This window comes from Apostichopus japonicus, chromosome 16, assembly GCF_037975245.1.
Source record: "Apostichopus japonicus isolate 1M-3 chromosome 16, ASM3797524v1, whole genome shotgun sequence".
NCBI lineage: Eukaryota > Metazoa > Echinodermata > Holothuroidea > Aspidochirotida > Stichopodidae > Apostichopus > Apostichopus japonicus.
Genome location: NC_092576.1, coordinates 17604739 through 17619742, shown reverse-complemented (window position 1 = coordinate 17619742; position 15004 = coordinate 17604739). Strand labels below are relative to the sequence as shown.

The following is a 15004-nucleotide window of genomic DNA, read 5'->3' as shown; positions in this document are numbered from 1 at the left end:
AATGACTCATTTTAATTCCTCTCTATCCACAGCATACCTACTACAACTCAACACACCAATGACAAAGAGATACCACCCGGACGCGCTATTGTTTCTGGTAGAGGTACCCTCACTGAGGATACTTCTGGCTTCATCGATAGCCATCTACAACCACTGATGGGAAACATACCTAGTTTCGTCAAGGATACGACGGATTTTATTCGGAAACTATCCACCTTACCCACCAGACTCCCGGACCATAAATTACTTGTCACACTCGACGTATCTGTTCTATACACTCATAGTCCGCATGATGAGGAGGTGCAGGCATGCAAGAAGTACTTGTCCTAGGGCAACCATCTCAACGCTGATGAGATCGCTCTACGCGTAGACTTTATCCTAAGACACAAAGTGTTTACGTTCATGGACAACTTGTACTTTCAGGCTAAGGGGGCAGTCATGGGGGCAAAAGTGGCCCCATCGTTAGTTTATATATTAATTGCTGATTTTGAAATCTAGATTTCTCGACACTTATAATCTTCTACTACTCCTGTATCTACGTTGCATTGACGATATCTTTGTTAGTTGGTCTCATGGTGATCAGTCTCTCAATTCGTTTGTACATAACCTCAATCTGTTCCGACCTTCTATTAAATTAACCATGGAGAAATCAAAATCTCATGTTGCCGTCTGGACACTCTGGTCACTCTACCTAGCGGTCGGATGAACACGTACGTAATGCTAAACCCACTGAACGTTACACATATCTCGACTTTCATAGTGTTCACCCATCTCATACTAAAGAGTCAATTGTCTTCAGCCAAATGCTTCGCTACAAACGCATCTGTTCTGATCCCTTACAATTTCGTAGTCAATCAACCACCCTAATAAGTCACATTCTTGATTGCAATTATCCCTACATTTATTATTGAAGGGAACCTTCAAAAAGGTCTGTAGAATTCCCAGGGAGAAAATGTTTCAAAATCAACACAGGGAGGTGAAAGAGAATCGTTTTTCTTTTGTCGTTACGCACAGTGATCAGGTCGATCCAGTCACAAGGCTGGTCAAAAATGAATGGAACAAGTTGGAATTGTGAGACAATATAGGTGTCATTTTTATTAAACACCGCCCCCCCCCCCCGTAGTTGCTAGAAGACAACATCCCAGCCTACGCAACATCCATTTTAGGAGTCGTTTAACCTCCACCGATACTTCCCAACCCAAAAAGAATATTAAATGTGGTAACCCCGGTGTAAGGTCTGTCATCATATAATCACGGACCCTGACATTCACCTCTCTCCTTCAGGGGTGTGTTTACATCCAGGCCCATACAACTCTGCCCCAACTCTGCCCTTACCAGGCTCATACTTTGTGATATATCTTATAACTTGTGTTCTCTGTCCTGATATACAATACATTGTCAAATCCTCCGCATGTTTTCGTTTACGGATTAATAATCACAAAAGCACAATCAGACTCAAAAAAACCAATTTCCAGTGGCTAAACATTTTAATCTTCCACAACACAATATCGAGTGTCTTAAGTTTGCCATAATCCTGTCATGATCAAACTAGAAATATGGCTTTTTATTTCCGGGTTCAAGCACTTTGAGCAGTCTGGGAGCTTACGGTAGACTAACGGGATTTCATGTCACTCTTTGTACACCTAGCGAAGGACCATGGTTTCCGAAAATGCGTGTAGCGTGTAGTTATATCTGTTTTATGTATATGTATATTGTTAGTACATTCGAACAATAATAATGGGATACCACTCGATAAAACTGTTGAAGTATCTCTCTATTGCTACTTACTTAACCGGAATGGTAGGTGGATAACATGTTTAATCATCGAGTGTTGACGGTGGCGTGGGGACGTTGAGATCTTTGTAGCTATGGTTTTAGTGAGGTCTTTTTGGTTTTGTAATGTCGCTTTGGTTGCGCTAGGCGGAAAAATATTACTGTATTACAAAGTATCACAGTACATGTTTGCTGGCGTCCAGCGCATATTTCAGTTACTTAAGACGTTGATGTTTTAAGTAAACTTGTTTTGCTTAATACCCACATCTCTCATGATCATGTCATTTACCAACATGTCATTTACCAACATGTCATTTACCAACATGTCATTTACCAACATTTTTAATTGTCTTGTTAGGTTTGTAAATAAATAACAATAACAGTGCTAGCTTTGTGAATATATATACAATTTAGGCATTGCTCGCACAAACGTTATGAAAGTGTGGTATTTCGAATTTGAGTGTTAATATGTGTTTACGGAGTTTAACCAAACTTACAAACATCTGCGATGAAAGATGCAAGAAGCTTAGTGATTTTGTGAGTTCTCGTACATTAAAATAAAATTTGCTTTAAATTAGTCACCGTCCGTATTTTTTTCAAACAATGTGATGAAGACAACTTTACCTCAAGAAAAGTATCACGATTCAATCGAAAGGGAAAATATTCTACACGTGATTATGTCAAATTTTGATGAGCGATTACTATTTTATTATTATTCTCACAAGAAATGTATTAAAAAGTGTTAAGTGCTTAAGATACGATGTATTTTCCAATTTCCCATTATTGTATACGTTTTGCAGACCGGATCCTCTATACGTTATGAATTGTGCATTTAAGATAAGATAAGATAAGATAAACTTTATTAAACCCCACAAAGGGTAATTGAATGCTCGTATAAAACAAGTATATATAACATCTAAAAAGATAAGAGATTACAAAGTATGAAAAAATGTGTACATAGACAACAGGAGGAACGATCAAAAATCCGAAACAATACATTGCACTGTGATAAGAGGACGAAAACAAAAACATAAATACCAACAGGGCAAGCATTAACGTCTAAGAAGTAGGTTGTGTCATTTCATGCATTGTGGAATGAATGAAGAGGGGTGTCTGTTAGTTCTAGCCAACGGCAGCCTCATCCTACTACTTCTAGGGATGATCGCTCTATCCAGAAACTCGCGGACTGGGTGGTCTTCATCAAGAAGGATCTTTTCCAACTTAACCCCCAGTTGGTTTTGATAGGACGAGGCCAAGGTTGGCTGACTATCCCCAATGATAAGACTTGCCTGTCTGTTCAGAACATCAATACGATGTGCATCTTCCATCCTGACGTTGCCTCCCAATGAAACCAAATTATACTGCCAAACACCACACATAATAGAGTTATAGAACATGGCAAGAATGTTGTTATTAATATTAAACTTGTTAATCATACGCTGACAATGCATCCTAGAATTCAGTTTCTTCATTAACATATCAACGTGATCATGCCAGGCGAGACGATTATCAATCACGACCCAAAGATATTTATAATTATCAACCCGTTCAACAGTAATTCCTTTGACAGTAACTTTCTGTGATACCCCTTCAGATTTCCGAAAATCAATCACCATTTCTAGTTCTAGAAAGTTCTGTCCACAATAGGTGACAAAGTTTTGTATTTGTTGTAAGTATGCAATATCATCATCTTTCGTTTTCAAACCTATCAATGCGGTGTCATCTGCAACTTTCAGCAAAGAGCGCTTCCATTGGTGGACCTCACATCAGATGTATATAACGTGAAAAGGAATGGTGCTAGGACCGTACCTTGCGGTGCACCTGTGTTTGATGTGATAATACCAGATGTTCTATCAGATGCTCGGATATTTACATACTGTGATATATTAGTAAGATAATTGAAAATCCACGAGATACGGTCATGGCGAACATTCATTCCTAATAATTTATTAACTAAAATATGCGGCTGAATAGTGTTAAAAGCAGATGAAAAATTAAAAAACGAAACTCTTGCAGTGTGACCCAGATTTGTGTATTCGAGATGTGAATACAATCTTTCGAGACTATATAGAACGGCATCTTCCGTACTGCGTTTAAGCCTATACGCAAATTGCATCGGATCTAGATATTGATCCACCATAGGTTTCAGAAGCTTTAAGAAGAAACGCTCACATATTTTTTTATTGCAACTGAAGTCAGAGCCACTGGTCTCTGATCATTCATGCATGTAATAATCGGTTTTTAGGGCACTGGGATTATGCAAGAGCGTTTCCATGCAGTTGGAATAGTATATGTACTAAATGAAAGATTAAAAATGATTGCAAATATATTGGCAAGTTGATTAGCACAAACTTTCAACACACGTGGCTGCAGCCCATCCGGGCCCTCGGCCTTCGATGGATTTAGTTTGGCAAACTCTTGACATACTTCATCTGCAGTTACAGTTAAAAATGCATCAGGGTACAGGTCATTACTGGATAATAAATTATGCAGTTCGCCAGTATCCTCTGAAAAATCGTGGCAATCAAACCTATTATAGAACATATTTAGTTCATTGGCATATTCAATCGATGTATCGGGTAATTTACACGAGTTCTTTGGATCATTTGTGAAACCACTCATCAGTCGCATGCCAGACCACACTTGTTTCATATTGTTCTCGGTAAAGTGTCCCTCTATGTTATGTCTGTACGTGTCCTTCTCCTTCTTCAATACCTTATTGAGTTCTTTTTTGGACAGCTTTCAATCCGTCCTTATCCCCTTGTCCATAGAGTTGTTTCTTCTTATTGATAATCAACTTGACTTCCCTCGTAATCCATGGTTTGTTATTTGGGTAGACTTTAATCTGTTTGATCGTTTGAGTAAGTTCATCTATCCCATCGGTGGCTTCGACGAATACATTCCAGTCAGTGAGATCTAAAGAGAGTTGGGGGTGATCAGTGGCTGTACGATTCCATTGTTTCACTGTGAGCAGTTTCGGTTTCTGCCTCTGTACAATAGGTGGGTATTTCGACTGCATTATAATCAAATCGTGGTCCGATTTCCCCAGCTTTGTTATCGGTGATGCTACGTAAGCCTCTTTTACATTGGAGTAGCACAATTCTAAGGTAGCTTCGCCGTGAGTAGGACAATGGACATGTTGGTAATAGTTAACACTTGTTTTCCTCAATGAACAGTGGTTGAAGTCTCCATAGATGACAACAAAGGCATTAGGATGAGCTGTCTCTAAATCTTGAATAAGAGCACTTAACTCATTAGCGGCAGCTCTGGCAACACTGCGATTGGGTACATACGTTGCAAGATGGATAACATGCGAACATTCCCTGGGGAGATAATAGGGTCTCAAGCCAGCAACTAGATCTTCCACGTTCGTAGAGCATAGGTATTGTTTCGTTGTGACGTTATTCGTATGACACCATTGTTCGTTAACATATAGGCATACTCCTCCTCCCTTTTGTTTGTCTGCCAGATTTAGGTCTCTGTCTCCCCGTACTAATTTAAATCCATTTTTGTTAACGCAATCATCCGTGACAGTTTCATTGAGCCAAGTCTCTGTGAACGACATAAGACTGATATGTTTAAAATCTTGTATGAAGCGAACATTGCCGTACAACTCGTCCATTTTGTTACCGAGCGACTGTACTTTGCCCATAATTATTGACGGTAGAAACGGCTTGAACTTACGGGTCTTAAGTCTCTTTCTTACTCCTCCGGCTTTCCCTCGCTTCCTTCTCCTCATTTCATATGGTAAATCCAAGTTCAGTATATCATTGGCAAGATGACAAGGCCTAGGCTTCATAGTACGTAGCTCCTCTGCGGTATACCGGATAGGTTTGTTAATGTTAGTTGAAAAATCCACTTTCACAGAGAAACCAAGTGAAGGAGTGAGTATTAAGGCACAAAACACGATGGCAAACACGTATAAATCCATATTGCACGGAGTTTTTAAGATAACAGGTATTGCATGGTAGAAATCGTGAAATAAAGGAACATATAAGAGTAGAAAACGAGCTGTGTCGCCACATGTGTAGCGCCACTTGGCGAAGTTTTTAGTTAAGTTAATCATCAAAATCACGCATATTGAAGCAACTCATCAGATAAAAGAAACAAAACAAAGAACTTCACTGGCAAATATAAAATATATATCAAGTAACTTGAAATATTTACTTACTCGTTAGAAAGAAAGTGTGTAAGGTGCTTAGGGTATTCGTTATTATTCACATAATGTTTACTTCTTATACATTTTTGAGGAACTGACTTGTTCTAGACGATGTATTCAAACTGGTATAGCTCACCCTTAGTTTTAAACTAGTACAACTAGTATTTCTCTGATGAACTGACTGCTTAAAGGATAATTGTAGGCACTAAACTAATTTTGATATGCTGCTCAAGATGACAGCTATCAGTCCAATTGTGTTTCGATACCAGCTTTTAATCCTGAGAGATGACTCTTTGAATACCTCAAGTGACAGATCGTCAGTTTCGCAGATGCAGCATAGATTTCAATAGAGAACTGAAGACTTCCATGCCTTCGAATAACACATTTACATTCAATTACAATTTTCTAAGGATAAGAAGGCGTTTAATGATACCACAATGGTGCTCTGATGTCCACATGAAATGAAAATAATGTTTTGGTTTACAACAGAAACGTGAATTTTAAAGATTTAGCGTAATATAAAGTTGAATTCCACGAAATGCGGAACAGATTTAGAATTGTACAATCACTCAAAATATTTTCCTTAGACTACGACATATCAAGACTTAACTTCAGATTCAAACGAATGGTTTAATGCTGATATAATCAAATTTAATATACCTCACAATAATATCCCTCACAAAGAACAAACTATTTTAGAAGGTTACGAAAGAAATGTAAAACCTATAGGTAAGTTAGTATTTTTATGACAAAACAAATTTGATATGTTGAGAAAAAGTGAATACAAAAGCACAGACAAACGGTGAATGTATTTTCTTTGTATCACAAGCTCCAGGAAACAATGAGACAAATAATACCGTATACAGTATTCATTTTGAACGTTTTGTTATATTTTATATTCTATATGAGTTGTCACCAGCTACGAGCAGAATTTATTCTCAGTAGTAGAGGGGAGTTTATTGTCGTAAGAAACACATGGGGCTGGGGGTTTCTAGTCGAGAAGAGTAGAGGGTAGAATTTTGGACGCTGAAAATGACTATTGAGAATTTTGGAGGGTTGATGTTGATACGCTGTATGTTGAACCAGTTCTACAGACGAAATTTTAGTGTTTTTAATAGGGACGTTGGCTTGGCAACCTATGTTCCAGATGGCGATCATTTCGCGTACATGCCATATTTGTTGCCTAAAATCGTGGAAAAGGAATAATGATAATTTTAAAAGAGATTGTCAATAAAAGGATAAAGTCTCCGTTTTGTGTGTGTGTTTTGTGTGTGTGTGGGGGGGGGGGGAGGGGAGAGTTGGGGTAGGATACTACTAAGGAATGGGAACAAGTATGACAGTTTATCTGGGAGATAAAGCGGAGAAGCTTATACATGATTCTGTCGTGCCAGGCCTTATCAAAATCATTCCAATTGTCACAACGACTTATCGTTGCACACTTTTGAACCGTGTATCATTAATTGCTCAACATTCAGTTGTTGATAACCTTAACATTATTTAGCCATGAACAATAAACAAACACACAACACCCAACACAGCAACGAATGGTAATGAATCTGTGCATTATCTGCTGGGCTCTTTTTCGTTATTACACAGGTATTTGATGGCAGAGCTTTAACATCAATACCACGATATTCGATCAGATCAGAGCAAAACATTTCAAATACATGGAATTGACTCTTCAGAAACCAATTTTTTAGGAATAATATATTACAATCACAAAACCAAGAATTCTTTCTCAAGTCAATACTGAAGTCTCCAACAGGGTCAAGAAAGCCTGAGGGTATCGTTGTCAAGTTATTATCGCTGAGTACTAATTGTTCAAGATTACTTAAGTCTTGCAGCGATGAAGTGTCCAATGATGTTATATAATTATCACACAAATCATTAATTGTTAGTTTGTGGTTATTTATAAACGCATTTTCCGGCACATGAGTGATTTTATTTAGGCGTAATTTCAAAATAAGTAGATAAGGCAATTGCATCAATACCTGCTGAAGGATTTCATCTAATAAGTTTTTCTTCAAATGCAAATGTTTTAAATTATGAGGTTCTTTTCCAAAGAAGAAACGATCAACTTTAGTGATGGCATTACCAACAGCAAGGAAACTATCAAGGTTGTCAAAAGCACAAAAAGAATTATCCTGTAGATGTAAAAGTGCATTGGAGGTAAAACTGACGAATTTAATCAAATTTGAAGATGAGCAATTATTAGTATGTATTTTGGAAATGGCATTGTAGCCTAGCCTCAGGCTAGTTAAGCTTGATATGCTTCCACGGATGAGTTAATTGATAGGAAAGTTGCTTAAGATATTGTTGTGAAGATATAAACCAGTCAACACCTCTAGTCCATTGAACGCCTCAAGCATTACTGTATGTATACTGTTGTATGCTAAAATTTAATTGCAAAAGCTTCCTGTTCTCGGCAAAGGAATACGGCTGAACAAGAATCATATCATTGTTATCCAAGTGAAGATGTGTAAGATCTTTCAGCACGCGCAGTAGTTCCGTTGGAATACTTGTCCAATTGTTGCTTGATAGATCGAGGAAGGTGATACGTGAATTGTTTCCAAGAAATGATTCGTCCACTGTCCGTATCTGATTATGTGGAAGACTCAAGTAAACAAGATTTGGCAGAAATGGGAGGACTAACTGTCCATACTGTAGCTTGGGGATGTCAAAGTTATTCACTAATATAAGTTCTTGCCAAGAAAGTGAATTTTGTATTGGGAAAATTGATTTGTTGCTATTTTTCCAGTAACAGAATACGGATGTATAAAAACATTGACAGTTGTGCGGACATGGGTTTGCATGAGCGGTTGGAAGGCTCAATAAGACCACAAGGAAACAAATCGCATCATTAGCCATACGTCCAGATAAATAAGATCCTTCGAAACTTCTGAAATATTGAGAAGAAATATAATAATACACGGTTATGTTAAAGACAATGCTTACATCTCTGTTTCAAGCTTCTACGTAAAGAACATATATTTATTTTACAACCACGATAATGACGTGACTCGCCCAAGGTTTAAAAAAAAAAACGATACGGTCCAACGGCACTGTTTCGGACGTGACAGAAACTACACATAGAGCTTGACACTGATTAATTGAACACCTCGACAACGTTACTGTATCCTCGCCTAGTTAGCGAAATTTTAGGAACATAAGGTGGTTTACACCGACGGCCTTGTGGACTTTGCAAATGTTACACCCTCCGGCCTAATACAAACTGCTTGATCGATTTCCGTGCTTGGTTTATTATCATCTAAAACACGTATTATCCCAGCAACACATACTGTTTTTATAACATTTTAAGAAGGCCGTACAAATGTTATTACCAAATGTTATTGTGAAACGTTTATATACCATTTGTAAATATCATATAAAAACATGAAAACGTTTTAAACATTTTTTCCTAAATATAATATATAATATTATATGAACATTATTTACAAAAATGTTGTGAAAATGCACTGAAAACATAGAGGATGGCATCGAACAAGCTTAAACATATTAAAATATGTAGCAAGTTCAATTCAACACAGCCGCCTGCATGGTAAAGTCTTTATGTTGTCCGGTATACTAAAAGTGTTAAAATATCACTATGACGTATATGTTACGACTGAAAACGCTTTAGCGATGTGAAAAACATGCTTTTGACATACACATTTATTTGATGTAATGAAATGTTATTAAAATGTTGTTACACAAAGAAGGTACATGTTTTGGAGAACATTACCAACTTAGATAAAGCATTTTTATAGTCTTTAAGAGAAACTTAATCAAAGTACCATTATCCCAGTTGATATCCTAAACCGCATATGATGCTCATACGAAAGTACTTAAGTTGTGAAAATATATTTGAACGTTATGATGGACACCAAACGGTTTTGGCAATGTTATTATAACATTTTTAATAAAAAAAAATTATTGGATGATGTGAAATTGTTATTACATATATCAGTCTATTATTTCGAATATATTTACGTATTAATAAGAATACATGTAAGGATTAATTCGAATACATATGAGGATTAATTCGGATATGTACACGTATTAATTGAATAAATACACGTACTAAATCTGGGTGGAAGCTATATGAGACATGCCAGTTATTATCTGATATAGTACGCTTATGTATTCGAATTAATACGCGTATGTATTCGCATTAATACGAGGTTATGTTATACATTGTTGGTCCCATATCGCTTGGCATATACGTATGTACGCATGTTGAGAAATTACCTGTCCTGTACGAAACACATCTGGAGAAGTAATATTCATACAATTCGAACATCTCAAAGGAAATATTGCCTTTATTGCAACCTTCATGCAGAAGAGTTAACAAGTCAAATTACAGTACAGTATATGTAAAGTCATAGTTATATATCAATTGAATATTTTGTTTACAGTACCATGTTTATTATATATTCGTTTACAGGTTTCAGCTCTGGCTTTATTTGGAGGTGCAAGCCTTATAAAAACTAGCTTAATTTTTATGAGAGCAGTACATCCTAACAGGTCAGGAAAGGGGTAACCTGTCTTTCTAGAGACAATGTATTTTAAAGTCATACTGAGTAAGTGAACCCCAAAAATGTGTTTCAAAACTAAATAAGCTGCTGATTGTGCGCATCAAAACCTACAGGCAGGGACTAGCCTGTATGCATCATTTTATATTTCCATAGGCCTACTGATCATTTTCGTAGTAAGAGGTACCTTTGGTCTAACCTTTGTTTGTGTTGCAAAGTATGAGAAAATAGAGAATTCCAAATTATATGTTATTACATGTTAAAATGAATCAAATTCCTAAGAAAATACATTTACTGATATTGTCAGTTTAATCAATTGGTTATTGTCTTTCTCTTTATGCTTGAGTATATCGATTAGGAAAGCATTAGTAAAATTGCTTAAAATATCATGTAGTTTCTCAATATCAGCTAATTGGTAATATCGGAGATCACCCAAATATAGCATATGTATTTAAATTCCAAGCACTTGCCCTTAACAAAAAGGAAATTTGCTACACAAACTGAAATGTAGCCAATATGATTCTGATATTTCTATACTGTTAGTAAATAATTCTGGTAGCTGGAAATTGCGACAATTTTTTTGCACATGTACGCATGTTTCTTGTATTTGGTGTTTTAGATGCAAGAATACATATCTTGTTTCTTCATGCAAATCCTGTATCCGATGATTTTCATTCTAGTCCATTAAATCTATAACAAACAATTGCCCAACCTTTAAATTGCAACATAATGTTTTGTATCAGTTTTTATCTTAATAAGTGTCATATAAACATCATCCAAATTGATATTTATTCTCGTTGTCTAACCCAACCAAAATGGCGTCTGAATACAACATGGCGGCGGGTGTAAGTTTTTCAATAAATATGATAATATATTTTCTAATACGACGTTAAAAACAATCAAAACATATTCAAACCATACGCCGGCACCTTCAAATAGTGATCAATAGTTGTAAACTAGAGAGTAAACAGTCCTTTAGTGAGGGCGCTTTGTTCATCGCCATTTGATCAGCAGTTAAGAGAGGACTATATACGTGTTGGTTTACGTTTTCTTACTTGTTCCATATTTAAAAAAATTGTATTCAATTGGTTTCCTCTCACTTCAGACAGGGCATGTGCCATATGCCCCTCTTGATTACAAACGAGATGTATAGGGGTTAATGATTTGATTAAGAGAACAAATTGGCTTGGTAAATTGCTCAGAATGAATCGTTTAGATGATTTCCATGATTTCCCTCAAACCGGTCAAATGGAGTATTTTTACATACCAGATACTTTAAACTGATAAAGTACATGGTAGCTCGAACAAACTAGGTCACTACGGTTCTTCCTCACTATTAATTTTATAGTATACGACATTGGAGCGGCTGAGTCCACGACATTTACTGCATCCTACAGAACACTCCAACCCATGCTTCCTACATGAGCATCGTTTCGAATCACAGTTGGTCCTGCATTTGCATATGATGACCTGGAGTACCATGTCCGGAGCTGGCGGTAAAGTTGACTTGGTGGGCATCATGTTCTTAATATTAGTATATCATCCTCATTCGTGGAGCAGTAAATTAATGCCTATTTCAATCCACTGTTGTACTTGCAGAAACACTCTTAAGCTATGGTATTTTGCAGTTGCTGATGTAGGTGGCAAGGTCCGTACTCTAACTTGTTTTACTCGACGCTTCTTTGTTATATAGTTTCGAGCTCGCAAATCATCAAGTTTTACTCCACGGCTGCCTCCATACAAAGAGACTAGGGCTTCTTCGCCGGCTTTATTTACTTGTTCTTTTGAGGCACATCTGGAAAACATTTCACCTTGATTCTTAAAATGATCGTCACTTGTCATTTTCCCTAATGCTGCACCTTTTCCTTTTCCGAAAGGATGAGAAGTGGTGTCACAGCCACTTATAGCATGTACAAATGGCAATTGCCTGCACATGTTTTCTCCCAATACTTTATTTGTCTTATGTATGTCCCAGATCCTTAGTATGTTTGATTATGCACTCATGAAGTATACATTGTGTGAGACATTATTGGCATGGAAACAAAGAAGCACGACAATGTTTGTATCTTCACCGATAACAAATGTTTTTTTTTAGCCTTCGACAGCTTTTTGTACATTCAGTTAATTGGCATCGTCATCGGTATGGAACGCACTAACACCTCCTACTTACATTGTTTGACCCAACATGTTAAGCAATCGTTGTTTGTTGCATGAATTGGCTAGGAATATATCTTCATGGGATCTGCAAGGCATGCTTTCAGTGAACAATACTGTTGATCCGACAACTCATTTTGACCTTTTATATGAGCAGTATCTTTTGTAGATGAGCCATTTGAATAACCATCAAACACGACCATGGTGTCACCTTCCTTTTTATTGACATAGTCCAATTACATCTAACAAATGTTGTTGAAGCTTTCGCCTTGGCGCCACGGCAGGCGCTGTAGGAGGGGCCCAACGTCTAAGACAAACTGCACTTCAATTGATGGCAGTACTTGTGCGTTGTCTACGTTTACATTTTTGTCAGCTATTACCACTGTTTCAATGTTTCGTAGAGATGTACCTTCTGCAAAAGGATCCCTATTTTGATTGTGATGAGTGTTTTCTATTACATGAACTATCTCTGACAATGTCATGATTTGTGCTTTATTTCCTTAAATTGACATACAGAAAGCATTCAAGTTTTATTAGCTCTTGTCGGAGAGTGTTGGAAGCACCAAGACAGTACCAACCATTCTGAATCCCATGTTTCATTACATTCACAACTCCAATAACCTGTCTAAGTTACTCGCAGACGTTTCCGAAATGCTATTAGATGTCATGACATTTACTATAACGTTATCATAACATTTCTCAAAAATTTTTTGAACAACTTTACATAATTTTCTGCAACATTTTAAAAACGTTGTGCTGACATCGAAATAATGTTATATGAACCGTTGTGAAAACATTATCCTGCTATTCTAGTGACTCAACATTTAAGGTTTTAATTACTTTATTTATAACCTTATCCAAACATTTGCTTAACATTTGTTCTGATATTTAAAAAAATAATAATATGTGTTTGCTGGGTTAATTGAAGAAAGATTGATACAAGAGCAATGGTTTATTTAAGGTACATGTTGTATCGTATGTTCGATACATCTCTCTCAAAAACGGGTGGGAGAGCAGATAGGCAACTGAAACTGTACGTGACTATTTGTTAACATTAAAACAAACACAGCTGTCATGAATAACTTACATTAACTTTTTTTAAATATTTGGTTAAGTTGTCCTCCGAAAAATAGATTGACGAGTTGGTCAAGTCTAAAGATCTACATTTAAAGGCAAGTTGTGTTCAATTTTTAAATTTAAGAAAATTAACTATAACTATTAAAGTCGCTTTAGCACCAAACACTATTTATAACACTCAACTCTGTAAATCATTATACTGTTGATAGTTGAACTTGTATATCCTTTGAACATACCTTGCCATTGTTATTGTACACAGAACTTGTCCAGGCCAGTGAGTTGCTTGAATGATAATCGGATATGTCCTTTTGTTCGCCGAAAACAAGGGACTTTGGCCTACTGATGGAAGAAGAAGAAAGAGACTCATGTTTTAAGCGTATAAATAAATCAACACATTTCATTCAACATTGAACAATTTAAACTTTCCTCTTTGGACTGTTATCAGTCTCATTTTTTTTTTATCTTAAAAGAAAGCCTTGTCAATTTCAAGTTACCAAAAAAAAAAAAGAAGAGTAATAGATTATCCATTGTAAACAGAAATCTTACAACCAAGAAGACCTGGTATAACTCTTGTCCCTTGCCATTGGTCAAATTAGTTCAAGTGGTTTTACAATTTACATATCTCTCCCTAAAACATTTATAAATTAACTTTGATTGAACATGAAAAGCCTGCGTCATTTTGACATCGAATTGGAAACATGCTTAGAAATCTTTGAACCCTCTCTTTGTATTTCTTTGTTTGAGGATTACGTAAAATCTCATTTGCGTGCCCGTACGATAACGCTTGCCATCTCCAAAAAAAAAACACCTTGCAATTTCTCCATACTCTGCTCCGTTGTTTTAACCTATGATTTCATATTTAACACTTTTTTATTAACAAAATCAGTTTTGGTAAATGTAGCTCTCACTTAAAAGAGGGAAAAGTTCATATACAAGACTTTTTGTAATCGATTTTAAGTAAGCGAACAGTCAATGCCACTTTTGTCTAGGAACTCAAAATTGGAGACGGTGAATCGTGTACTTGTGAAACTTATCACTTGGCCTTTTGAAGTTGTTTGAAACTTCAAAAGTGTTCCCAAATTCGTGAATCTTGTAGAAAACAAAAATTGGCAACTCAGTTAATAACACAGAACAAAAATTTCAAACGAAACCTACCATACTTCTTCCCTGTATTATAATGGAATTATCCAACATCTTTCTTACGTGAAAGGCATCAATAACAAACTTGTGTGTTTAGGTGGAATACTCCTATTAGAGTCTATATCAATCCGCCGGGATGTCCTCCTCCAGGAAAATTGCCAAAATGCAG

The 15004-nt window shown here is 36.5% G+C and overlaps 2 protein-coding genes across 14 annotated transcripts in view; both read right to left on the bottom strand.

The window, feature by feature from the left end:
- LOC139983536 (uncharacterized) overlaps positions 1 to 15004 on the bottom strand; it is a 124279-nt gene that overhangs the window by 58319 nt on the left and 50956 nt on the right. The gene's annotated exons all lie outside the window — the stretch shown is intronic.
- LOC139982862 (uncharacterized) overlaps positions 1 to 15004 on the bottom strand; it is a 44308-nt gene that overhangs the window by 16094 nt on the left and 13210 nt on the right. For 5 of the 13 annotated variants that reach the window (XM_071995996.1, XM_071995995.1, XM_071995999.1 and 2 more), the window contains 2 exons: positions 13932 to 14034; positions 3614 to 8831 (listed from right to left, as the gene is read on the bottom strand). In XM_071995996.1, coding sequence (XP_071852097.1) covers positions 4490 to 5839 — 1350 coding nt within the window. In that variant the 5' untranslated portion in view covers positions 5840 to 8831; positions 13932 to 14034 and the 3' untranslated portion in view covers positions 3614 to 4489. Of the gene's footprint in view, positions 1 to 3613; positions 8832 to 13931; positions 14035 to 15004 lie in introns of those variants that run through there. The other 8 variants (XM_071995998.1, XM_071996001.1, XM_071996008.1 and 5 more) reach the window with 5 other exon arrangements.